Here is a 26815-nt window from a genome sequence, read left to right as displayed (position 1 = left end):
GAAGGCGGCAGGTCCCCGCTGCGGTACGGGATGTCAGAGCAAGAGGCGGCGACACGGAACGGAAGAAGCCGCGGCGCGTGCACTCCCGAGGCATTGCGCGTGCGTCGCTGCGGCCGCTCCCCGCACAGCGCGGCCTTCCGGGTCAGCATCATCGGGCACTGCGCACGTGCAGCGCCGCCCCGGGCGGCTGCGGTAGCTCCGGTCAGCCAGCAGGGGGAGGCAGCGAGCACCCACGACGCAGCTTCTCACTTAGTTGCTCGTCTCTTTGCGGCCTGCCACCTATGTGCACGCGGCTTTGCTGTGTGCTTTTATGTTTGAGGAGTTTTATTACTGCTTTTTAATCGCACATGCACAGCATATGGAGTTCATGTGGACGGGTGGGGTCCTCTGTGCTGCACATTTGCAGCCTTCTTATTTGCAGTGTTAATGATCAGAAGAGCCCAGCCCATCCTTGGGTTTGGAAGGAGTGCAGCAGTGCTCAAGAGGGACGTTTGAAACAAGGCAAGTCAGCGCAGTGCAAACTGGCAGGAGAGGGTGGCACAGATAAAAACTACTTCACACACAGAAGTCAGAGCTGTGTCATGGAAAAACATACTCTACTTCTCAGCCCCAACACAGCAGCCCAGGATGGACACTTGGAGCACATCCAGCAGAGCACCAAGGACCTCTGAAGGAGCCACAGCCCTAAAGACTCACGATGGCACTGAACACCTTTGCGCCCTGTCAACCTCACAGCTCTTAAGCGACCCCAGGATGGGAGAGGGCACTCAGTTCTGCAGCTTGTTCCCATTCTCACGTGGATCTGTCATCACTGGCCTCATTAGGGAGCTCTGGGCCCACCACTGAGGATCAGGTATGCCTGTGAACTGCTAGAACCGGCAAAAAGACAGTTACTCCTTTTGTCTTGAAACCCAGGGAACAAACGGGGTGCATGCGTGCACGGACAAGGCAAAATGCATGTTTGCACAGACACCTGCACGGACATGCACGCAGTGTGCTAAAAATGCACTTGCATGGACCCACAAAAGCTTGCACAGATAGGTGCTCCCATGGACTGACATCTCACACCACAGCTCCATGTAGAAGACAACTAATCTGACCACTGCCAGGCTCTACCCTTCTAAAGCTGTAGGGCATCAGGGCTGCAAGGCAGCTCTCCTCTGAGAAGGCAGCTGGGTCTGGTGACAGCATTCTTCCTAACTGGTGCATTCAGACCCTCTACTCTCCACAAATTCCACCGTGGTATTGCCCCATGTCACTCTTTCAATTTGCACTGAAGCTCGACAAGGCTGTAGGACACCAAACATATGTATCATTTCAACCACATTTGTATGTGGAGCTCCTTACATTGCTTACCTCCATGGAATGGTGTTTGTTACAAAGACTGAATAAAGAATTTTTAAAATATCCTTCAAGTCATCAATTTATTAGGGTATCAGAATCCATGCTTGTAACCCTAAATGTATTGAGTGCATATGAAATACTGCTTCACTGTATGACATTTTATTAAGCTGTACCATCTAACTCAGCAAGGATTGAACACTTTAATAAGCTTCAATTCACCTTCTTCAGAAATGAGTTAGAAACATCTTCACATCTGCCTGGACCTTCATTTTTCAGATCAATGTCCCAGAGATGTATTTCAACTAATTACTGAGTAATACTTGTAACTTCTGGCATTGAATGCCTGAAGTTACCACAAAGGGCATAGAAATATGCCATTTCCTTAGCATTCCATTTTCTTTCAAGTCTTACAGATGACAGGCCACCTCATGTAATGCTAGCAAAGTTAACTCTAAAAATCATGAGTTCATTTTGGCTGGTAAGGCACATCCTTTCATCTGTACAAGTTAGTTTTACATACTATAACAAACTAAACTCATGGCATTTCAACATACTGTACTATTTGCAGATACATTGTTACTGTGGTAATTACAAAACTATCACATCTCTGTAGGAAATACAATTCCAATACATGTAGAAGAATTTATTGTACGACCATTTGTAGAAAGCATTTTAATCCAAATGGTCAGAACAATCTTAAATATCTGGGTAAGAATTTATAAACATTAGTAAAGATATACCACAGTCTACAGCTTTCTATGTTTTCAAGTGCAGGTCCTGGTAGAGATCCACATTTAAATAAAATGGACAATACCAGTAGAGATGCATACCTCTTTTGTCTTTATTTATAAAGAAGTGACAACACTAGAAAACACATTGATAACCAGTGCTTTGAACAGTGAAGGTGGGATCTAAAAAAAGTCTGATTAAATTAAACAACCTTAGGTCTTTGTTAAGTTGCATATCTGCTAGGAATGCTGAAATGCAAGAGTTTACGCCTGCAATATTCCATAATGGAACAGCCACATGATATCAAATATAATCTCAGATTTCCAAACTGGTACATAAAAAAGCCATCACCAAGTATTAAAAGACCACTGCAAGTTCTTATTGCTTTTTGAGTTAAATAATAATCTTCAAATAAGCCCAAACCCTAACAGTCTCTTCAGTATCTTGCTTATCCTCCTGTTCATTCATTAACAATGGAAGCAATCAGTTATATGATGCGGCAAAAGAGGCATTTAAGAACACCCAAACAAAACCTATTTAAGTACACGGGCACCCCCACCCTCCCCCTGAAACCCACTATAATCCCTTTGTGCCAGTACAGGAGCAAAACTCGGTAAGACAAAACCAGAGGTCTGACTACAGTAAGAAGAAAAACACAAAGGGGGATAGAGCTTCCTTAAATATTCAGAACCTGATGTCTTCCAAAACAAAGCACGACATTCTCATAATTTAAAAAGGGAAGTTGCTTTCTATGTATCTAATCCTCACACATGCTGAGTAGTTCTCAAGTCCACTGAGCTCCACTGTGCAGCAGTTGATTTTGAATTCAACAATGCTTCAAAAACTACAGTAATATTCAATGCACATTTTACTAAGGAGAGGAATAAAACAAATGCATGTTGATGTTCTTGCCAGTTCAGCATTTCGGCAGCAATTCCGTTTGTTTCTTGCAGTATGAAACTTCTACCAGCATCAGTCTTCAGAATCATCTTCAGAAGCTGTTGGAACAATGTAGTGTAATCAGAAGCCTTGACAAAAATGTATGAAATTAAAGCACTTTAGGATGAGTAGAGGAAATAAAGGTGATTTTATAATATTAAACAGCACACTGTAATACCCACCCAAACCTTGAGTAATCACATAGCTTAATTCTTTAATGCATCTCATGTTGGAAAAATACAGCATTTTCAAATCAAAACTCAAAAGAACATGCAATATGCAGTGTCCTCCTACTCTTCTTCCTCAAAATAAGAGGAAGAAAACTTAATTACGCCAGAGATTCAACTTTTATGTAGTTCTTAGAGTGGCTAATTCCAGCAGTAGTCAGAGGAGGATATACTCAATCCATTACAGCAGCACCCAACATAAGGAAAAGAAATTACTCACTAGATTAACAATTTGGATACTAAAATACCTAGAAAGATTCAGCAGTCTAAACACAGACTCTTAAATAATTTTTTTTTAGATATATATATATACAAATATTGTTTAATGCAATCAACCTGGGCCTACTTGGAAGCAGCTCCTCTCTCCACTCCTGTCCTTTCAGCATATGCAAGATGAACACAAAGCCGACATATGCACAGGATTTTGTCATTGCAAGGTGAATTCAAAGACAAACACACACTTGTCAACTATGATAGAAAAGTCAGTACACGCATCTACATTAGGTTTGTAAAATATTAGCTTGTCTGTAACAGGAATTTAGTGTGTCCTCTTAAGCAAGGTCAGCAGGCAAGGAAGTATTTATACTGGAGTAATTTGTTCCATCCCTGAACACAGAAGGAAGAAAAGTCTGACTCCTTGCTTCTTCCGTTCTTAGAAGAGAAATGTAACTGAAGTGCATCAGTAAGAAATCTAGAACTCAGTATTCCTCACCTGCAAGTTAAAGGCTGAATCAAATATAAATTGAATTAAGGAGTAAAAATGACACTCAATTTTTCCTCCAGTAAGGATGCACATAACTTAGGAATGAATTCAGAATTCAAGTCTACCTTTGACCATTCTGAATGCAGAAATAATCACTGAACTTCCTCCTTCACAAACACACACTCCCATTCCTTATAGTATTCCAAATGCATCCTGTGTACTGAAAACCCATATACAGTTGACAGACACTCACATGCACACTAGGAAAAAAAAAAGGGTACACCAACTACCCTTCTACTGCCTACTCAACATGCCCAGAAATAGACCCAGGGTATATTTACCAGAAATTTAGATGTATCAGCATATAGCTTTGAATTTAAACACACTAAAAAAAGCCCTTAGATGAAAAGTAGGCTAATCCTTTGCCAAAACTGGCAACCTTTAGACTTCATTCACAAGGTCTGACAGGTCTGATCAAGGAACCCACACAACCAAAAAGTGTGTGTGAATGGCAAAAACAAAGGGGAGAAGAGGCCAAGAAAGAGAAGAAAAATGGCAATACAAACGTCTAATTTAAATGCAGTAAAATTCAGTTCCAAATGCTTCTTTCCTACTAAAACTCTTGTGAAAGGCAACAACGTAAAGGTCACCATTTATCCGGTAATTACAGATTACCTGAACTACAATAACCAAACTGTAACTACTAAGGAATTTTGTTATCGATTGCAGATAACACTTCTGTAGCCTAAATGACTCTGCTGTTGGGAAATTAATCATGGAGAATTAAAATTGGTTCCCCCTCAGAATAATTCTACTGATGATGGAAAAAGCACTGCTGAGTAAGGTTTTCAGTTATTATGTTTTCAGTTTATGAATCTTGGCAAGGAGGATTGTACTCATTAGCTTTCCGTTGATCTAATGGGAGGGGAGGGAAGGAGGGGAAGCACCTACTTTCAATATCTTCCATATGTGCCTGAAGAGTTCTTGCAAGGTTAATAAACTAGAAACAAGGCAGAGAGAAAGTAGTTTAAAAGTTGCAAAGTTATCTGCAGAAATTTGCAACAAGTTAGCAAAGTTTTCTTCACTTTTTACATCCCAAAGCTTCACGACAGATCTTGGTTATCCTAACCCATTTGCACAACTTACAAAAAACAATGCAAAATTTAATATAAATCCCCACACATTTGACATGAAATTGCTATTGTACAGTTATTTCAGATGTAAAATGTTTGTGGTAGCAGCTTGTAACATCATCTCCACGTTCTACAGTCTGTAACACACATTGATTTTGAAACTAGCAAACATAAACACGTGTCAGTTTAATGAAAAACATTCCTAAAAACTGTAATGCAGAAAAACATAGTCATGGTAAGGACCTGAATTAGTTAAATCCATATCATTTAATTCATGACTAGTATGACGAAACAGAACCCTTTGAATGAATGTGGTTCATGAAAAATGCATAAACACACTTCAAGTTTTTGTTTACGATTAAAATCTTAAGACCAGGATTACTACTAGGCAATGGTGGCGGTTTGATGTTAGAAGCACTTGGTATCAAAACCCAAAGCCAAAATTCCTATGAATAACACATCTCAGCCAAGTGGCTTTCTTTTGTCACTGCCAATCTGCATCACTGCTTCAGTTAAAAGTCCAAGTACTGAGATACAGCAGATAAAATTAGTTTCCCTGGCTTACTCACATGCTCGATATCAAATATCAGCACTGATGCTCTCACTGGTTCAAAATGCAGCATCACACATGAAATGATTTAACACCTCCTCTGATGGGAAACCAGTAAAAATATCTTCTGCAATACACTCAAGCTAACCTGTGCTGGGTGCTGGCTATGATTAGAGCATTTGTCTTTTATACCTCTACACTTGTAGCACAGAAACTGGACCACCAAATACAAGCCCTATGTTGGATCTGTACAGAAAAGAGAAGCACTGTTCCAAATACATTAAGAGATTAGACAGAGCACAGTCCTGCCTCTTCCAGAGATCTAATCTAATGTAATACCTGCTAGCAGTCAACCATTCCCATATGCATTGGATAAGCTTAATATTGTCCCTTCTTTGTATGTAAGCAAAAAAACCTAAAAATAACCAGCTTTTCAGGAGCTCAGTTGACTAAGAGCACTGATTAATTATCAAGTATCAAATAAACATGTAGAATACTGGATTTAAGAGTGAATCAGCATGCAGAAAGAACTCTGTATGCTGATCACTCAGTGGTTAGAGGTGTACTTAACACGTTCCTAAGCCAGGCCTTTCAAGTGACGAGTCAAATGCAACTAATAAGAGCTTGGACTAATGCCAGAGAAATCATTCAATCAATCACAGCTACAGGCTCTTGCAGAATGTTAATATTCAAGTACACAGTTCGGTGTACTCCAGCAGACAAGCACTGCAAATTCTAGACCTTTGCAATATAGATTTGCATAATGAGAAAAATTAAACAAATCAGGTAGTCCAGCATTCTTAACTGCATGTTTGGCACACAGAAAGGTTAACCTTCCAGTTTTTCATAAATTCACAATAATGGTGACAACACGTATGCTAACTAATGAATTACCAACAACCTTGTCAAAAAGCATTCCGTAGCAGAGTACCTGCAAGTATGTAACACCTTCAATTTCCAAATGTGGTGCACTGACAAGAACAGCCCATTTTAGCCCTAAATTTGTTTAAAAAGTGTGTTTCTTGAGTATCTAACACCTAGGTCACTCAAGCTAACTTTCTGCTTCCAAGTTCTCTGTATGAACAATTCCTGCCAGAAAATCACTGCATACTTACCCTGACACGTGTGCTGGCCTCGTTTGCAGTTCCTAACATATCAGAAAAGCGCTGCTCGCATAAGTGTAACAACACTACAAGGTAGAGACCAGAGCTGATAAATTCATAGTCTGCCTTAAAGGAGATCAAAAGAAACATTCAGAATGTCAGTAATACGTCTGCATATATGATTTGAATAGAACAACAATTAGATTTTAATGGAATTACAGATCTATCTATCTATCTATCTATCTATCTATCTATCTATCTATCTATCTCTTGTTGTTCCAAAAGAATTGAAAAATGTAATACTACAAAATTTAAGCTGCTGAAAAGCTATTTATACTTCTGGTCCAACCCAAATATAACATGCTATCCTTGAAGATTAGAATACAGTTCTACAAATTAAATCTCAGTCAGCATGATTAGTTCAGAGAAAAGAATGTGCAAATCAGAGTATCGTATTACTTGGGGAAACAAAACCTACAGTGCTGGTTTCTGCTCTGTGGTCCCAGGCTTCACAGAAAGCCAAAATAAAGGAATATATTTTAAGAATGTTACGATGTTATAAATATTTGAGAAAATTCCTCTACTCACTAAGATAAGAGAAAAACTTTAAAAATGCTTCTGCTGAGCAGATAATTTAATCAATTCTTTAGGAAAAATATTGAAACTTCTTATTTCTATTAAAGTGCAGTGACAGCAACCAATAAGCACTAATACTAAAACGAGATGATGGCACTCTTGAGAAAGACTTTTCAGAGACTGCCCCAATTGATAGGAATTAAGAGTATTAGGGCAAGAACTTACTCTAAATAAAAAAATGAGAGGCTGGTGGTTTTCCCCAAAATTGATGTCACTTGGTATTTTCTTTAAACATCTGAGGTAGGCTAGTATCATTAGTGTTTATCGTCAGTGTATTAGTGTATATCGTCAGAATACAGCCCAGAGAATAGGGGAAAACACTCTGAATAAAGTTTATTAAAAACACCAGCTTCATCTTATTTACTCATTTTTAAATACCACGCAATCCAGTAGTTCTAAGATATTCTATCTGAAATAACAAGAGTAATACCAACGGGCCTTTGACTATTTTTAAGTTAGGAAATTATTTGAAGGAGCAGTTAGAAACTGCTAGAGCAGTGGCTACTTTCTACCACTCTAATGAAACAAAAGAAGTTTGTAACTGTGTATATAAAACAACTGCTAAACTGTGTTCAAAAACTGCTAAAAGTGATGGCAACTCCTGACTTAATGTGAAATTCAATCTAATCATGCTAGAATTCATACTGCACCAGTATGCAGTGGCAGAGACACTGGATTACAAACCTAAAAGATGACAGATATGCAAAGAGATATATTACACTTACTGAAGGCTCAGCTCTAGGAAGCGTAACAGGAAGGCAGTGGTAGTCAGAATATTGAGGAGAAAAATCTGTTCCACATTAACATTACTTTATATGCATAACAGTCCTTCTGAAATGGAGATGCATTTGGCTTCTCCAAAGACTGCCCTCCCACCACTAAAATAACACTTAGCAAATAAGGTAAAATATACTAACTTGTTCATTTGCATGTGCCCTATAGAGTTCATGAATGTCAAAGTCTTCCAGATTAAGATGCAACTTCTCCTTACACAATTCACAAGTTGTCACTGCTTCCAAAGAAGAACCTGGTGGGGAGGCGGGCAAGGCAAAAACTCAGTGTCAAGTTTCAACAATCTATAACATACGACACACTCATATAAACATTAAAAACTCTACGTAATTAATGGCTTTATTTTGCAGAGTAAGGTTAGAAGAAAAGAAAGCCTCTAATAGGAATGTAGTGACATCTGCTGCTGTCAGAATTTAAACACTGTAGAATGTTTATTCTCTATCCAGCTGCACCTATTTTGCCTCACTCCGGATGTAAGATGCCTCTTCCTGCAAATCTGGCATAAAATCGCTTCTTGGGCTTTCTGAATTGTACCATGTAATCCAAATACACACAAAAGTAAGAATATACAACAATAAAGATATTGTTAAGAAGCATTTTGTCTTAAGTACCAGTTTTAAAACAGACCCCTCTAGAAGCAACAAGATGAACAAAACAAGTTGATAGTGAACTTATATCTTTATATATAGTTAAATAATTCAAATTAATTCCTTCTACTGGCTGAGGCTTCTAAAACATCCCTACTCTGATGTGTATCCTCTGGTGCCAAGTAAAAAATGTCAGATACTAGCACCTTCCTTTGGTACAAAGTATTTCATGTCTTTGATCAAGCCACCTATTTTTAAGAATATTGTAGATGATACTTACAAACCAGACAATCAATCTGTTACAAAAATATTTCTACAGCATGCAGTATTTGAAGTGTTTCTTAAAGAATTTTATATGCACTTTGAAGTAATTTTTGAACAAGCAATTTTAAAGTGCCTTGACCAGGAGTTAGTATCTCAAAAAAAAATTAACATACTTGAGTTACAATTTGAAATCAATTTTGCATTTTCAAATTCCAATCACTGCTAACAGTAAGTTTGGCTGTAGAAGTCTTGAAAAAAAGCACAACGATTTCCATAGGGAAGACTGGGGAACAAATGCCACCCAAAGTGGTATGACTGAAAAGTGGCAGAGCAATTCTAAAGCTACACTTCTGCTATGTTATCTTTTATCTAACATCTTAGTAGACAACCCCAAAAAATGTAGTTCTCTAAACAAGAAATACAGTTTTTGGAACTACTCACATGAGAAACTGCACAGACACAAAAAGCCTGGAAGTGCCACACTACTTACTGTTTGTCCCCACTTTTCAACTAAATACCTCAGTAAGTGCAGTCCTTCTGATAAGCCTCCCTGTGTAACTGGAAGTCTACCTTGGTCTAGAGTTTGCTTTACCTGAATTTATCTTTGACTGCAGCCATTTTTTCATGCACTCCTGGTGAACATATTTCAGACTTCCAGTGCATTTGCATGGCTCTATTAAAAGGTTGTCAGAACTTGCAGAGGACATCTGACAGATTCTGCATAAGTCACCCTCTTCGTCTTCAGAATCTTCTAAAAGCAGGCTGAATAGGATGGAATACCAACAAATGCTGTGACATTTCATGTAGGACTTTTTATAAGGAAAATTCCACTTATCAAACTATTCTCAAACCTATGAGAATTAAAACAAGTTTCTTTTAAGACAAAAGTGAGAATATAGGTGACAGGGGACTCAGATGCCACCTCATCTAAAGGAAAGTTTTCTTTTAAAGTCATGACTGCAGAAAGCCCTCTCAGGTTAAAACAGGTACATTTTACTATTGCAAAAGAACATGCCACCTTACCTTTCTTTAATTTTCTGGAGTCTTTCCGGGTCTCTTGAAGGTGGTATTTTAGACTCTCCACTTTCTTGTCCATCAGACTGATTCCAGCCAGAGGGAATAATATCTACGGTTATCATAAGATTATCAGACAGACTGCTTCCTAATGTTGGAGGCACTGCAAAGCGAAAGAGAGAACCAGGCAGAATTCCCGAACTTCTTCCACTGGGGGCTGAATCTGGTGGGGAGGAAGTAGCTGTAGAAATAACAGATACTGCAGGTGTTGGTCTGCTAACAGAAGCCCGTGGAGGGTTATGTGATGCTTCAAGAGAGGTCTCCTCACCTGACTCTCTCCTTCTAAAGACATGTTGTGATCTAGAAGTTGTATCAGAGGAAGAGATCCTTGCGGATTCATCTCTTCCTTCTCTTCTTCTTCTGGAAAAGAGAGGTGTACATCTATTCCTCAAAGAGGATGACAGCCAGGATCCTGTGCTCCTACTTTCAGTGTCTGATCTGTAACTTTCCCCATCAGAATCAGAGTTGCGATTCTGTGAAACTCCTGATAAACCCCATCTTCGTCCAAGAAAACTAAACCCCTGAGAAGCTTCGGATGACTGAAGTCCTGGAACTTCCGGAGTTGCAGCTCCATTACTACCTGACAGAGTAGTAGCTTGAACTCTTGGGATGACCGTTGACTCTTCAGAGCCTAAAGATCTTGTAGGCAATGGGTCTTGGCTAGACCTTCGAGAGAAAAATGTAGATGACATACTAGATGCTAAACGAGACAGCAGCTGTCTGGTTGTGCGCCTCCCTTCACTGTCAGCTGCAGACTCATTCAGTGACCTCTGAGTAGATAAAACCCTTTCGGAACCACTTGAGGAAGGGGTTTCATCTCTAATGGCAGTAAGAGAAAATGCTGGCTGCACACTCCTCTGGGGAGATTCCAATTCATTTCTCCTTTGTCTTGAAGAATAGCTGGATCTTGAAGAGCTCATGTTAGAGTCTCTGTTGAAAAAAGATGGCTGATGATCAGAAGGCAACTGGCGGTTCATGGGTGCATTCAGCCTCAAAGTGCTCAATGAGTTCTCTTTTGGTCTTGCTCCCTCTGCATATGAAGAGGCAGGCCTGTCTTGAAGATCTGTTGCAGAAAAGTAGAGGAAAATACTATGACAAGATGTGCTCAAACACATCAGGAAACATTCAAGGTCAGGTTCAACAGGGCTCTAGGCAACTTGTCCTAGCTGAAGATGTCCCTGCTCACTGAAGGGGGACTGGACTAGGGGGCCTTTAAAGGTCCCTTCCAACCCAAACCATTCTATCATTCTTACAAGCATATCTTCTGTAAATGCTGTCTGAGTATCTCAACACACTGGGAAGAATTCCACTGTAGATGAACTGTAGTTCACATGAAGCAGCTGAGGTGGTTAGTCTCCTTCCTCAAACGGCTGCAGTGGGGGGTTGTGGGTGGGAAAAGGGGGAAGGAGGAACAAGCATGGATAGATGAAGGTAGGAAACAGAACGCCTCTATGTATTCTCAATTTTAAAACTTTCATCTTTGTAGTTTTGGTAGACTTGGTGACTTAATGGGTTCTGCATTGCAATCACCATTTACTGCTGAAGATGAGCTTTACTTACCTGGCAGATTCCAGCTAACAAAACATCTGCACAGATGCCAATCATCTACCATATACTTATGATTACACATCAGGGAACACAGCTGAGGAGTTAATTTTATAGCACTTAATAGCAGCACTACTGCTAGAAATGCAGCATACACAGTACAAAGCAAGGTTGCTCACCAATCCACTTCTCCCATTAGACTCTACCAGGCAGTGTAGTTGAACTGTCCACTTACTAAAAAGTGCTAGGAGTATGATGACATTAAAATATATTCTTCTGTCACGGCAAGACTACAGGGCAAATTCTGAAAGTAGCTTCTATCTTCTACTTATCTTCTATACTTAGAAACGTGGGGTTTTTTTTTAAACTTCTGCATTACAAAATATCACTAATGCATCTGCAAAACACTGCAGATCAGGACTAATGGTGAGCTTCCCTTGAGACAGCTCTAGAAGGTCACAGCACTCTGAACAGAAAGTGAAAATTACAGAGCAGAAGTCCTTACTAGTCCCACCAGTTGCCATGAGACAAACCTCTCACCTCATGTTAACTGTGTGTTTATTAATTTTTATTTTCAGTAGTCTAGCATTTTTCCCTAAAAACCGTTAGAGAACCCAAACAAAAGGAGATAATATGCAGCACCTTTAAGAAAAAAACTTTCCTGGGTCAAATCAGCATTATTTCTCTTCCCATACCTAAATACGAAGAGATTTTAAGACAAACAAGAGAAGAGCTTTACTGAGTAATCACTGAGTTAGAGTGGCCACCACCACCACCACTTTCACATGACTGAATGCATCTACAAGCTAGATCATTCACAGACCCTTTGATGGTTTGGTCAATGCATGGAAAGTGGTCAACCAACTTTATCTAAAAGGATACTTTCAAATATATTTTGTGTTAGTGTTTTGAATAAAATATTAAAAGAACGTGCCCAGTGAAGTTTTGGAGGCTCCATCCCTGGAAATGTTCAAAGCCATGTTGGATGGGGCCTGGAACAACCTGGGATAGTGGAAGGTGTCCCTGCCCATGGCAGGGGGTGGAACAAGAGGTCCCCTTCAAACCAAATCATTCTGTGATCCTATGAATGTGTTAAGAAACTAAAAACCATACAAACTGTAGGTTTATGAGCTTTCGGTTACACAAAACATACATGTTGAAGGTGAAAAGCCACTGTTTCTGTAGCTGGGATCCACCAGATTATTAACAGACAGATCTGTTCTTCTTTCTGACTGTGTTCGCTCTCTCATCACATCAGTTCCAAGGGAGCCAAGCATTACTGATGAAGATCTAGGAATCCTACTGCATCTCCATGAAGAATCTAGGAAAAAAAAAAGTAAATAAACCCCCTGCTTTGTAATAATCTAAAAATACATTAAAACTGGCACTTATGCAGACACTTTTGTTGTTTACATCAAGGGCAAGTTTAACATTACCACTAGGTTGACCAAGGAACCAGCTGCCAACATATGGCTAAGTGCACTCTGCTGATGCTGCACTCACTTCATCTTGCAGCAAATTAGTTCTGAAAGCTAAATCAAACAAAACATAGTAATACTTTTGTGAAGACTCAGACCCATTAACACTCTTACAGGATGGAAGAGGAAGAGAAGTAGCATCTTGCTTCCTAATGGTATCTAGTTTTTAAAAAGGTTTCACACTGTAGCAAAACAGCAGCTTGAGACTTAGTAAATGCTGCCATTCTACTTGACACTACTTAAGTTAAATTTTCATTTCTCATAAAAACAGCTGATGAAGCTTAAATGCAGTTTAGACACAACTTTAAGAACAATGACTAACACCATCCTTGTTAATATTACAGAGTGAAACACTTGAGTGTAAAAAGAGACCTTGTTTTTTGTTAACTCCAACAACTGCATAGTGAACTGTACATACATCAGCTGTGGACAAAAAGTCTTGTTCCAAAAGAGTTGTCTTCAAAAACTCTGAAAAACTCACCTTGAAATCATTTCATTGCTAACTTAGAAAACCAAATTTAAGCACTCATTGGTCAGCAGTGTGAGGACTAACCAATGTAGAAATGGAAAGATAAACAGTCCTACACCATAATGAGAAATGTTAATGGTTGCCATTTCATTAACACAGTAAGAAAGTATCAATAATACTGAGGTTTGAGCAGTAATTGTTTAATTTTTATTTGAAAAATCCATTAATCCATACTCACAAGGGCAATCTGAATTAATCTTATGATCTGTATCATATTACTTTTTTTTAGTAATATTTTCAGTATAAGGTTTTGACCATTACTTCCTGAGCTTTAGACTTCTGTTGGCATACTGCATAAATTCTGTCTACCCAAGTTTCACAAACTTACAGCTTTTAAGGAAAATCTCAGGTTTTCCTGAAAGAGACCTTAGTGTAGAATGTTTCTTTAGTCAGGACCTAGATAATTAATTCAGGCCCTGCTAAAAAAGGAACACTTTCCTCCCTGACCCCTAACAATAGTGCCCTAACCAGGCATGACACTGTGCTAGAACATATTGCTAAGTATGATAAAGATTTCCTTTCTGCTGTCCCTGGCACACATTGGTATATCAACACCATTCGACTCATGAAATAAGAGCAGCTGCATTCATGAAATCTTAACCAATTTAAGGTACGTTTGAGCCATGAAGTTCAGCTTGACCACAGATGGAATCGGTACAGGTAATAATTCTGAAATTATATGAGTACAACTGGATTTTCAAAAAACCATGTTAACAGCACACTCGGAACTTTGGATACTGCTATCATTGTGAACATACTCTTCAGACAGGAATAAATTTTTATTACTTAAGAAAGATAAAAGCGTAATATTTGAAGCAAGTATTTTAAAACTTGATAAAACCTGATCTTACTACTCAGATAATTTGGATGTAACTCACCTGAAAAGGCAGCCAAGCCATTACTTCTCACAGAAGAGGTAGGTGTACAAGATAGTTTAGGTCTCTTTGAATCGCTATCTTGTTGCTGGCTATGCAGTCCTGAATATGCTCCCTGAGTTCTCTCAGACTCACCGTAACACCCAGATGTGAAATGAGAGGAAGAAGATGTAGACTGAAATAACATTAAAAAATAAATTACATAATATAACAGTTACACTGCACAAAAGTGCATACAATGTAAAACTCACAAAAATTGTAAAGAATAACTTTAGATGCAAAACCTTTTTTCAAAAAATAACGTAGGAATTATACTTGTGCTCGATTAGTATTTCCAGGTTTACCCAATACAGTCCTACCAACAGAAGTCACTTTCTATAACATTCGACATCGTATTTCCTTTACAGATAGATTTGGCTTTCAACCTAAAATTGCTGTAAAAAGGGGAAAACAACCCATATGTCTGGCCTGTAAGATGCTATAAATACAATAGATATATAAAAAAATATAGTTTTATAGATCCTTTGCTCTCTAGAAATGGCCAAAGCTGAAGAGTTACGTTATTTTATTTAACAGTTTAACTAATCCAACTTATTTTTTATCAAGCTAAAATATAATTAGCTAAGGAGTAAGCTTCAGGAAAACTGTTTAAAACAAGTATATTTTGATTACAATAAGTTCAAGTGCAACTGAAGGAATTCAGAGTAAGGAACAGGTACAAACCAATTTTTCCAGTTTACAGCACTGGAATAAAACAGTTTTCAAAAGCCAGCACTATAGGACTTAGGGAAAAGAAAATCGAAATAGCCTACAAAGCTGCTCATATGGTTACTTACAGTCAAGGCATGCATTTTCTATTTGAAATACATCGAGTTTATTTTTTCATATAAAGAAGAAAAAGTTGAGCTCAGTTAAACAGCTGAATTGAATTGAGCTTTTTGTCTTCCCAGAAACTATCAACAACCAAGATCTTTTAAAGATCAACAAAATTAGAGTATGTTATATCTGTGTTTTATTTCTACTGAGTTATGGTTTTTACTAAGTTTAAGCCACAACTTCTTACTCTTTCAAACTAAGAAGTCTCTTAAGTATTTCCCTTATCACATCATAAAAAAACAGATAGGGGAGACAAACTAACATCAGAAACCAAGTACAAAGCCAGGTTACTTTCCCTTATTTATCTTCTATTTAACTTATCTTTTAATCATTTACTACTTGATATGTGGAATTTTCAGACTGTCTTCTGCAAGACTTACTTGCATTAGAATTTACTTTAAGAGAATAATTAACCTTAATGGGGAAAAAAAGGGTTTTCACCTGGAAAACTACAGCACTAATTTAACTAGATAGGTAGACCACTTAGAACCACAGATTCCATTTGCATTTAAACTATATGTAGCCATCTACCATGACTTCCCCTGAAGACCAACACGTGCACACTTGTTCTTCCCTCCTCACCCCTGATATCTCAGTGTCTTCACCTTCAAGTCACCTAAGAAAACCAACATCTCTTTAACGATGCGAGCACTGTTACGAACCCAAAACCTTTTCACTTTGAATGTGCACAGAATTTTTATTTTGCTATCATCCCATCTAACTTGTTCACAGTTTTCTGCTTTTCCTATCTTAATAGTTCTACTGTGCTTTACTGTCAGTGTTTTACTGTCACTGTACAATACGTAAGCATGTCACAAGCAAATTACTTTATTCTTGGGAGCTAAAAAAGCAAATTCTACAACATAGTTAAGACAAACTATTTGGGCCTGAGTCTTGAATCTCAAGTAACTATTCTTTCACATTATGATCTAAGCAGCATTTAAGTAGAACAAGTAGACTATAAACTAGATCTCCCAATTAAATTTCCTAAAGCAGGTCTCCAAACCCATGAACTTTGTCTTAACTCACAAAGCTAGTAGCATCCAAAAAACACCCCCCTGGAAATACCTGAGGGAACAAGTACAGCTAATAGCAACTTTGCCACCAACAGGACTATAACATGTCCTGAGATTCTAATCACTCCCTCCTTTTTTCTTTTTACTGACTTCAAATGTATTTCTTAACTCTTAGTAAAACTAACAGACAATGCTATTTTCATCCTCTGAATGTTTTCTAACACTGTTATCTTCTAGCTTTTGCTCCATCTTGAATTAGTAAGATTTACTTACCTAGAAACATTATAGAGAGGCCCTGCTGGCAGCTTTTCAGATTGGGAAGACTAAAGTAAAACCCTGGGGTTTCAATATTTTTTCCCAAGTATCACACATTAACAGTTCTCACCAATCTGCTTCTGCTTCCCAAAAATCTTCCAGAATGAGGGTGATCAATGGTCCCTGAGTAGCGAGTTGGAGATGACGCTGTAAGCTTCCAAGGAGTTTCACGGGTGTCCCTTTCTCCAATACTCCAGTCTCTACTGGAACTATTCAATACACCGGATTCCTGAAGAACAACATGATTATCATATGCATCTTGTAACTCAGAAATAACTCAGTATCTGATCTGAATATTGAAAATACAGGGAAGTGGAAGCACAAATCTGGACACATTTAATAAGAAACCTTGAGGGATAGCCAACAAATGAAACAGGCTTAGAGAGAACCACTGGCAAAAGGAGATTTTTGTTGTTTGTTTCTGGCTTTTTTTAAGTACTTTATAGCAGCTCCTTCATCTCTCCTCTGTTCTGACCTAGGACAATAAAAAATTGAAGTGTAAGGCTTTTGAGACATTATCCTTTGTCACTGCAGCAACAGGGCAGAATTAAGGGCCTAATTTTTAAGTGTTATGCAAAAACCCCTACAGGTGTAGAAAGGGTCTCCATGACAACAAAAACACCTCTTTGGCCACTAAAGCAAGCTGAATTTAAATTAATAGATTATAATTGAGGAAAGAGACTGCAATTTAATTTGCTCCATAGAATAATCACGGAGATTAGCAAAATGAATAGCAATAACAGAAATGCAACCATTTTATTAACACTAAGCAGCATTTTTAAGTGATTATTTGTCCATTCTCTTTCTATAAACTATTAATACTACAAACAAACACAGTAGTTGCCGTCACCATTTCTTAAAAGCAACAACAAAGCATTCAAAACCAACCAATAGAATACAAAAATCTCAGCTTGTTTTTTTCCTTCAGTTCAGCCTAAAACTACTTAGCATCCCTTGTCAGAACTTGACAATAAAGCCCTACATAAGGTATTCTGGTTATGGTCTCTATTTTCAGTAGCTGAAAAATGTGATCAGGAAAACATTCAAAACAATTTTATAAACTACTCTTGACCCTATGCCTCCACTGAAAAAAACCCTAAAACTCATAATTCCTTTGTCATAAAATGTTTATTGTGTTGTATTATAAAGGATGGGAATTTTTTTCTCATATCGTGACACTGATTTTTGTATTTTAAAGTTACCTAGCAACAACACTACATCCCGACACATCTGATTAGTTTACAATTAACCTCTTTGTTATGCCACCTCAGATAAGCAGAGGCTAATACCCAGATCGATCTCAAAAGTGCATGACGTATGAGAATTCCATACCTGTATGAAAAAAAAAGGACAACAAACCCACCCAACAGAAACCTTTCTTATTTGTTAGCTCTAATCAAAACCAAACACAAATTTGACTGATCTGTCCCAAAAGTTTTTGAGTTAACCTAGAATCAAGTGTTCTCTTTATAGAAATTCTGTATTAAAAATCCAAGTCCTGTTTATACCTGAAGAATTACTGATAATCAAAGTTTTTCTTCTAAATGACAAATTTTTAATTATTTGTAACTGAACTAAATCTTAAATACTTTAAGGTAGGTTTCTGAATGGATTAACAAAGTGAAAACACCTGCAGTCCTTTGCATTCCTATCTGACTGGACTTAAACCTTCTTGCTCCTGTCTCTGTAATCTTAATCTGCAAGGAATAATGCAATTTGTTCCTACCAGCTCTGTAAGCACCAAAGTTAGTCAAGAGGGAGAGCTTCCCTATGGTTTTATCACTAAGCAAAAGTCTTGTATAATGTGCTCTCAGACTACCTTCTACAAACTGGGAGTGGAAAAAAGGGGTACAACACAATCTTCTATACAAGATTTTCCCTTCTGTTTTAACTGCAAAGTGTTATGAGATCATTCCTCAGTGCAGAATCTCTTTGCTTAACAGGAAATAGTCAAAAGAACACACAGTGCAGTAAGCACATTGCAGTTCATGTAATAAATGAAATAATGAAAAGTACATTGTGTCAAAATCCTTTTACAGCAGTAACAGATCAGATTTCACAACACCAGGTCAGCTGAAGACTTCTCTTCTGATCAATGGCTTTCAGTATACACACACTGTGTGTGGACTATGTCCATAAATCTCCACAAAGGACTAAGACTATCTGATTTGCTTTTGCTGAGCAGCCAGACAGCGAAACACATGTAGGACTCCAAAACATAAAAATGACTGACAACTGCTTCCCCTTGTACATTCTCTATAGCCTATATAATAACAAGCACATGCATGCTAGAGGTAACAAAAATGTAACACACGTACATTTAATTGTGCTAAAAATAATGTTCCATTACTTCTATAACTGTTTCTCAAAAAGGTGTTATATAATACAATACCCCAGACAGCTTGTCAGCAGGGACCAAACTCTCAACCATTTTTCTTTTTTTTAAAGATGAACATTTAATCCCAGAGTTAAATTTCTGCCATTTCAAAGACCAAAATGGGGTTACATTTCTGGGCCAAAAACTGAGGAGGGAATTGCTGACAGGAGCAGAAAAAAAGCACAAAGATAATTGAGCCAAACTGCTATCTGTTGCTTCCAAGTGTCAAAAATAATTTCTACAGTAGTTTAATATCTGCTTCCCATAATACTCTCCCAAACTGCAAGTACCTGAACAGTGTGAATACTTCCTCTTGAGCACAGCTCTCCTTCCCTACAAACATAGTTCGGTTAGTGCAAAATGCTGTTTGTGAAATAGCAAAAGGCCTTTTTTTCAGTCCCATGTAGCGCACACAAAGCCTAGCTGTCCTAACGTACAGACATGACAGGCTAATGTGAGTCTGGGTTGGTTTTGCACAGCCTGGTTTTTGGTAGCTGGGGGGCCACAGAGGTGGCTTCTGTGATTAGCTGCTCGAAGTGTCCACCTTGCTTGGCAAAGCCAGTTCCTGATGGCTCTGAAGATGGACGTACTGCTGGCAAATGCTAGGCCAATTACAGATGATGCTAACACACCTCTGTGATAACAGATTTCAGAAGAAATCAAAACAAAAGTAGAGATGCAGATTTAATTCAAGGCACAACAGAGTAGGAGGTGAGAACATGTGAGGGAAAACAACACATTGACACCAAGGACAGGGGAGAAGGAAGGGGACGAGGTGCTCCAGGCACCAGAACCGAGACTTCTGCAGGCCCTGGGGAAGACCACTGATAAAGCAGCTGTGCCACTGCAGCCCGTGGGTCCATGAGGGATGCAGAGATCCACCTGCAGTCTGTGGAGGAGGTGCTCACACTGGAGCAAGCGAATTCCTGGAGGAGGCTGTGATCCAGTGGGAGACACAGTGGAGAGAGAGGGCCCCTGCTCCCAGGCTGGAGCAGCATGTCCTTGGAGGACCTCATTCTGTGGAAGAGCGACCCACACCACAGCAGTTTTGGGAGGACTGCTGCTCGTGAGAGTGGACCCACACTGCAGAAGTTCATGGGGAACTGTCTCCCATGGGAGGGACCCCATGGGCTCAGAGGGGAAGGACTCTAAGCCAAGCGGAAGAAAAGCTCAGGTGACAAATTGACCAAAACCCCCATGATCTGTCTCCCTGCACTGTCATTGGGAAGAAAGGAGGGGCTGGGAAAAGAAAAGGTGTTTTTCGGGGCTTATTTTACTTCTCTTTATCCTCCTCTGATTTTGCTAGTAGTAAATCCACTTTGTACCTTTAATTTAAGCCTGTTTTGCCCTTGGAGTATTTTCTCCCAGTCCTTATCTGAACTCATGAAGCCTTCATTAAGTTTTTCCCTCCTGTGCCCAGCTGCAGCAGGGGAGAACGAGTGAGCGACTGTTGTGGGTGCCTGGAATTTGGCCAGTGTCAAACCACGACAGAGTCTAAAGTTCCTCTTCTTACCTTTTCAAAATATAGACACAAGAGATGCTGCAGAATGGTACAGCCTTGTTAACTGACAACATAGTCCTGCACTTTTTGCATCACCAACATATCAAGCGTCTTGCCCTACACATGTCAAAGTTCAAACAAAAACCTCACCTCTCCCTCAACAGAAAACCCCATTTATCCAGGTTTAAGATGGCAGTGACTCATAAAAAATACATCCATATTATCAGGATGCCCTCTCATTCATTAAACAGCTGATCTTTAAAGGTGCAGCTACAAACAAGAACAGGTAAAACCAGAAAATCTAGAACTACCAGTTCACTGATTACTGTCAATGGCTTGGTTAGTAAATTCTTGCATTTTAACAATTTTGTCTGAGTTTTGGGGATTTTCTTGGTAAAAAGACACATTTAAAATTACTTATATTTTATAAAAAGAATAAAAATACATTACCTGGTATCCAGATTCTAATCTCCATGAAGATTCTCTTGTACTATATGCACCAGATAAACTGTTTCCAGTTCTGGATCCTAGAGGAGAGTTGGAAGCCTGAACAGATATCCTGCGAGGAATTCTTGAGGGTTTTGACTCCATTCTTTGTATCCTGTACAAGGACATACTGATCATTTTTTCTCACAGATGCAGGGAACTCATGCAGAATAGGCACAGGTCATTCTGGGTGTAACATAAATATGATTCACACAGACAAATATTTACACAGTGCTTCGGTCTGACTGTGCATCAGCAAAATGGGGAAACAAGTTCTTATCCTATTTTTTCTAACCTCTTTACATCTCCTCCCATCCCTCATTAGAAAACTACAGTCCCTTTTATGATTTGGTACGATATATTCTTGCAATTATAAATGTAAGAGGTATTCCCTTAAGAACCACACAGTACTCATACCAATGCAAAATGAGTCAGGAACAGATTACTCAGATTTCTTAAATTCATATACTGTGTTTTTGCTAATGAACTGCATCCCCATCCATCACTTGCATAAATTATATTCAGACTTATTCCTCAGGGTTGAAGTTGTGAAACTTCACCCTCCTGTGAAAAAACACATCTGCAGCCTATCTGCCCTCAACTTCTCCAAAGACAACTCCCATGAAAGCTAACATATGTAAAGGAACTCAGGGTATCTCACAACTGTATTCATAAATTCACTTCTCACTTGCTGAATGTTTATCTGCCTTCTGCTATTCCTAGGAATTTCAAAAGAAATGCTGGTGCCTTTTCCACATCAGAAGTGCTCCTATACATATCCCTGTCCTTGAAATGGTACCTGACTTAACGTTTACCTAGAACTCCAGACAGCTAGATTCTTCCTTCTCAGGATAGTACAGACAGAAATAGACCACAAACCGTAGCTCTTAAAAAAATTAAAGGAAACTGCAGTATCCTCAATATTGTGGTACATGAAAAGTAGCATGACACATAACAACTCAAAAGGATGGCTGAGACTCCCACTGATACAGAGTGATTTGCCAAAGTGTTGCAGTCTATTTAACCATTTCTAATTCTGGCCCAGCCTTCTGAGAATAGGAGTAAACTATACGGACAAAAAAAACCCTATCCAGCAACAAAGCACATTTTTTCCACAATTCAATCATGCTCATCAGTACCACACTCAGCAAAACTCTGCTACATCAACCCTGAAACACTTCACATCTGGCTGCAGTTTCAAGGTGAGTCCACATACAACTTTTCATCTTTGCTCAAGTCATGCTGAATTACATATTATACTTGGTAAAAGACAGTTAGTTTGTAGAGAAGTTCACTGACTTCTCTAACAGTTGGGACAGCTGAGGTTAGTTTCCTTAACCACTTTTCTCATGCATGTTCAGTTGTTAGCTAGCTTTAAACAGCAGCCAAAACACAAAGTAGACAAAATACTTAACCGTGCAAGTAGGACTTTCAAGTATAGCAAGCTTAAGTGATTGTTTACCTTTGTGCACAGAAGAGCTACTGGTTTGTATTACAGAGGACACCTGCTTCTAGACCACACTTCCAATACTAGTAACCCATTTGTGTTTGCAAAAGCCATCACCAGGTAAACAAGATCTGGTTAGGAATCTGAAATGCTCACTTGTCCAACTTTGCATTAATATACTGAATTAATTAATTAAATCTTCCAGATCACATTTAATACCTTTGGTAAATATTCAGCAATTTATGCAACTCTCACGTTGTAAACACATCTGTATCCATAAGAATTATCTAAGCAGCAGTCCAGAGTTCAAAAGAACAGTTAACTGTAGAAGTTTAAAAGAAATTGAGGACAAGCCTAATTATCTAAATGACACCACTTCAAGTGGATCGTTAGTTCAATAAAATGTAACAATCATTTATTTCTAAATTGTAATGACAGTTAATCTGACCTTCAGAATAACCTGCTATAATGTGCTCTGCAAACTTGTATGAAGCTGCAATAACTGTTAACTAAGTATCAAAGTTGTAAATTGTGAAGTTAAAATAATATCACAATATTAGAGACTAGTGTGTAGGCTGGACAGGACAGCCTTATGCCTTGATGAGATCCGACACTCAAAGCACTGCTTGTCTATGTTTTACCCTGATATAAAATACAAGGAACAAGCACACGGAATAATGGATCCAATTCTGTACTATTAAGTACTTGACAAAGAGTGCCGGTATTATCTCCTCTATTATGGACCATTCTGTTTCTGAATCACTTTGTTTCAGACAGGTGTGGAACCAGATGAATTAAACAGCATAGGTGAAAGTCAGACATGGACACACATAGAAAATGCAGAGGTTCAAGAAGGGGTGAAAGCTCCTGCTAGTAGGAATTAATGTCCAAATTAATCAGCAAAGGAGACAGAAGTACAAGACAACTTCAAAGACTAAATTATAAATAATCATCTAATACTAATAAAATTGGTTATGCACCATCCACAGAACAGAAAAAAATAAGAGCATTCACACAGAACAGGACAGGGTGGAAGAGTGGACACCAGAGCCAATATCCTGAAGAAGATGAAATGGAGTCCAAAATTAGCAAATTGCTCCTACAGATACACATAAATAGGCACAAGACTAATTTTCTCCTTCAGTCGTAGCCCCAAGAGGACAGATAACATTACCCATCAGCCTAATCTTGTAAATCAGCACAGGTTGTGATTTCAATCCAAGTATGTCAGGATAATACTATCTACAGAGTATTTTTTTCCTACAAGTGAATAAATCTTCCAGAATCTATACTCAAAAAAAGGTGTTCAACCAAGTTAAGGCAGCACAATAGAAAAGGCAAAATGTAATGTGTCAGTTTACGTATATACACTATGATTAATTTCCTGCATACAACCTTACATTTTTTTCTGCAGTCTTTGCTTCAGCCAGCAAATGAGAAGGATCTGCTATAAAGATCAATCAGTCATGTAAGAACAGGCATTTGACATCTGCCGTGTCTGATGCAGAAGAGAAAAGATGCTAAATAAAAAGCCTTATGATCTAGGCAAAGAAATTCTGATCAAGGAAAAAGGATTTTACCTTTCAATAAAGATGCAGTGACACAAAGCATACCATTAAGATGAGTCATTTTTTAAAATCTGCTACTCCAGAGCTCTTCAATTTCTGGGCATCCATTATAAAATTTACTTGCAATCCAACTAGTAGACAGCATAGAATAGCTTGAACTGCAAAGGATCTTTAAAGATCTAGTCCAATCACCCCACAACGAGCATGGACACCTTCAACGAGAGCAGATGGCTCAGAGTCCCATCCCACCTGAACCCTGCATGTTTCCAGGCACAGAGCATCCACCACCCCTCTGGGCCCATGGTTCACTATGCTCATCATAAAAAATGCCTTCCTTAAATTTACTCCTTGTGCTATCACAACAGGCTGTACTAAATGTCTGTCCCCATCTTTCTTATGAACCCTTTTTAAGTACTGAAAGGCTGCAATGAGGTTTCCCCAGAGGCTTGTCCTCTCCAGGCCAAACAGCCCAAATTATTTCAGCCTTTCCTCATAGTTTTACTCAGATGGACAGAGATGAAGCTGAAGTCAATGGAGCTATGATGTCCATTTACTAGACAGACAAAACTAGATCTAGGCATTTCAGCTCTGGTGATCAACGCTAGTAAGATGTCTTTTGGGTTTTGGAGTTTTTTCCCCAGAGTTCTCTGAATACCATTTAAGCACTGTACCTTGAAAGTCTGAGATGCAACTGTCTTCATAGGTGGCTTGAAAACAAAACACATACAAGGCTTATGCTGATCATGGTAACACAATGAGGTGGTTATAAATAAGGTGAGCATGCTAAACTATCACAGAGCACAGGACAGAGCCACACAATGGTCTCATGCTAAAAAACAACCACATATTAAAGCCACAACTATATTTGTCTGCAAGGGGAATATTGTGCTTGTACACAATATTTCAGAATGAGAATGATTCCCTTTCACAGTACCATCATCTTAAGGGTCTTCCTGAAGAAAAACACTCAAAAGCTCAAGCATTTTGTTTGCACACACAGGAATTCAACAAACCCCAAGTTGTAATTAACATGCTGTAGTGAGTTCTATAATGACAAAGTAGACACCTCAATTTATACAGAAGGTAGTAAGACCAAAAAATACTTAAATTCCATCTCTAAGGAAATTATAATAATCATCAGAGTAACAGAAATTGGGTTGTAGTCTGAACTGATTAAAAACCTGGTTGTTGCCGAAAAGTAAAGGAACACCTTACTCGAATATCACACCTGATGTGTCCTTCATTGAGAATCCTCAACAGATTAACCAGTGAAAACATACTTCTGACTTCTCCATTATTTCAAGACCATTCGTGCTCATACTCAACAACAGAGAAATGAGAACGTGTACAGCAAGATGATCAGCACTCTTCTCATCAAAGCAACATATTTCATCAGCTTATGCCATGTTACACTACTTAGCAATAAAAACCTCAAAAAAAATCTGGAAACAACTCTAGAGACTCCTGAAATAAGGGACATACGCAAATACCTCTCAAAACTTGGTAAAAAACCAAGCTCTGAATTAAATGAAACTTAATTCTTACTGAAATAAAACTTAAAGTCATACCTGAAAAACAGATGACCAACTTCAAAAAGGAGGTGGAGCTGCACAGCCTATTTTCAGCACACAGATCAAATGTCCTGCCTTTCTTGATCTGTCATCCCTCCAACAGCATTATAAAAGATGAACTAGCCCTTATACAGCCATGGATGGAGATAACAAAGCAATAAAAGATCCAAGAGGTCTCTGAGAGAAAGCAATGCAATCTCAAAAGACTAAATCGATTGCCTCGATTCCTTCAGCTTCCATGATTACTACCAGTTTTAAGCAATCTTGTACCCTCCATCAGAGGGAAGCATAAGCTTCACTGCCTGCTCCTAAATTCATTCTTCTACCTTGGAATTGTGCACTGACACTTCTATCTAAGACTCGAGCTCTCATGTCTACATGTTTTTGTGTGGCTTAACATAAAACTATTCATAAGATTTTCTCCCGAGCAACCTGTGCTCGTGTGTCTTCCTCGGGGCTTACTCACAGTCACGTTTTTATGATAAACAAGACAGTACTCACGAGTCTTTCAGATTGTGCAATTCTTCTTTACGAGTATTTTCTCAACCTTCAGTGTAGTGAAACTGACAAATGACTCAGAAGCCTCTCAGAAGCCAAATGAGGAGCAAGAATATTTACAAATGGTTGCCCACGCGGCCGCGGCTGGTGCCCTAATGCTGGGCTGTTCCCGCAGCCCGCAGGCGCTCCGCACCGCACCTCCCCCGCCAGGCCCCGGGGAGCGGCCCGCACAGCTCGGGCCCGGCCGGCGCCCGGGGCCGCACCCGATCCCGCTGCCCAGTCAGCATCCGGCCCAACCGCCTGGCAGAGGCCCCGAGGAGGGCGGACAGGAACAGAGGGCACCAGGTGTCACACGGCCTCGCTAGGAGAGCGGGCGCAGAGCCGAGCGGCCGTTGGGGGCGATGGCGGAGAGAAGGGCGGGTGGGTCGGTCCCAGCACGGCACAAAATGGTTCCCCCGGGCCCTGGCGTGAGGCCGCTGGGGCGGGCGGGGCCCCGCAGCAGGCGCGGCCCGAGCCGCACCGGCCGCCGCGGGCGGTCCGTACTCACCGTCACGGCCGGGCCACCGCGCGGGCCGGACCGGGCCGCCCGCTCGCGCCGCTCCCACAACACAATGGCGGCGGCGCCAGGCCGCCCGGCTCGCCCACTCCGAGC

At 39.4% G+C, this 26815-nt stretch overlaps 1 protein-coding gene across 4 annotated transcripts; it reads right to left on the bottom strand.

The window, feature by feature from the left end:
* Positions 1-1405: 1405 nt before the first annotated feature.
* On the bottom strand, positions 1406-26815 carry MARCHF7 (membrane associated ring-CH-type finger 7). Of its 4 annotated transcripts, none has more exons than XM_015634831.2 (11): positions 26711-26815; positions 21044-21194; positions 16786-16944; positions 14512-14683; positions 12780-12947; positions 10031-11144; positions 9600-9769; positions 8282-8391; positions 6741-6854; positions 4894-4942; positions 1406-3071 (listed from the first exon to the last, which is right to left on the bottom strand). In XM_015634831.2, exons 2-11 carry the CDS (start codon positions 21182-21184, stop codon positions 3046-3048), a joined length of 2223 nt encoding a protein of 740 aa, XP_015490317.1. In that variant the 5' UTR covers positions 21185-21194; positions 26711-26815; the 3' UTR covers positions 1406-3045. The 4 variants fall into 4 exon arrangements, with proteins under 4 accessions (XP_015490317.1, XP_033372084.1, XP_015490315.1 ...); XM_033516193.1 differs by lacking the exon at positions 4894-4942 and having other exon boundaries at positions 10031-10262; positions 10350-11144; XM_015634829.2 differs by lacking the exon at positions 4894-4942 and having other exon boundaries at positions 26711-26814.

This window comes from Parus major, chromosome 7 (genome assembly GCF_001522545.3).
Source record: "Parus major isolate Abel chromosome 7, Parus_major1.1, whole genome shotgun sequence".
NCBI lineage: Eukaryota > Metazoa > Chordata > Aves > Passeriformes > Paridae > Parus > Parus major.
Note: the sequence above shows the minus strand (reverse complement) of the source record. Positions and strands in the feature narration are given on the sequence as shown.

Excerpts from the sequence above, each read along its gene's own strand:
- MARCHF7 (XM_015634829.2), bottom strand. The coding sequence starts at position 21,184 with ATGGAGTCAAAACCCTCAAGAATTCCTCGCAGGATATCTGTTCAGGCT. Across the intron at positions 16,945-21,043 it reads GATTAGAATCTGGATACCAG|GAATCCGGTGTATTGAATAG; the intron begins GTAATGTATTTT and ends GTTGTTCTTCAG. Across the intron at positions 9,770-10,030 it reads CTCCAGAAAATTAAAGAAAG|CCTGCTTTTAGAAGATTCTG; the intron begins GTAAGGTGGCAT and ends CATCCTATTCAG.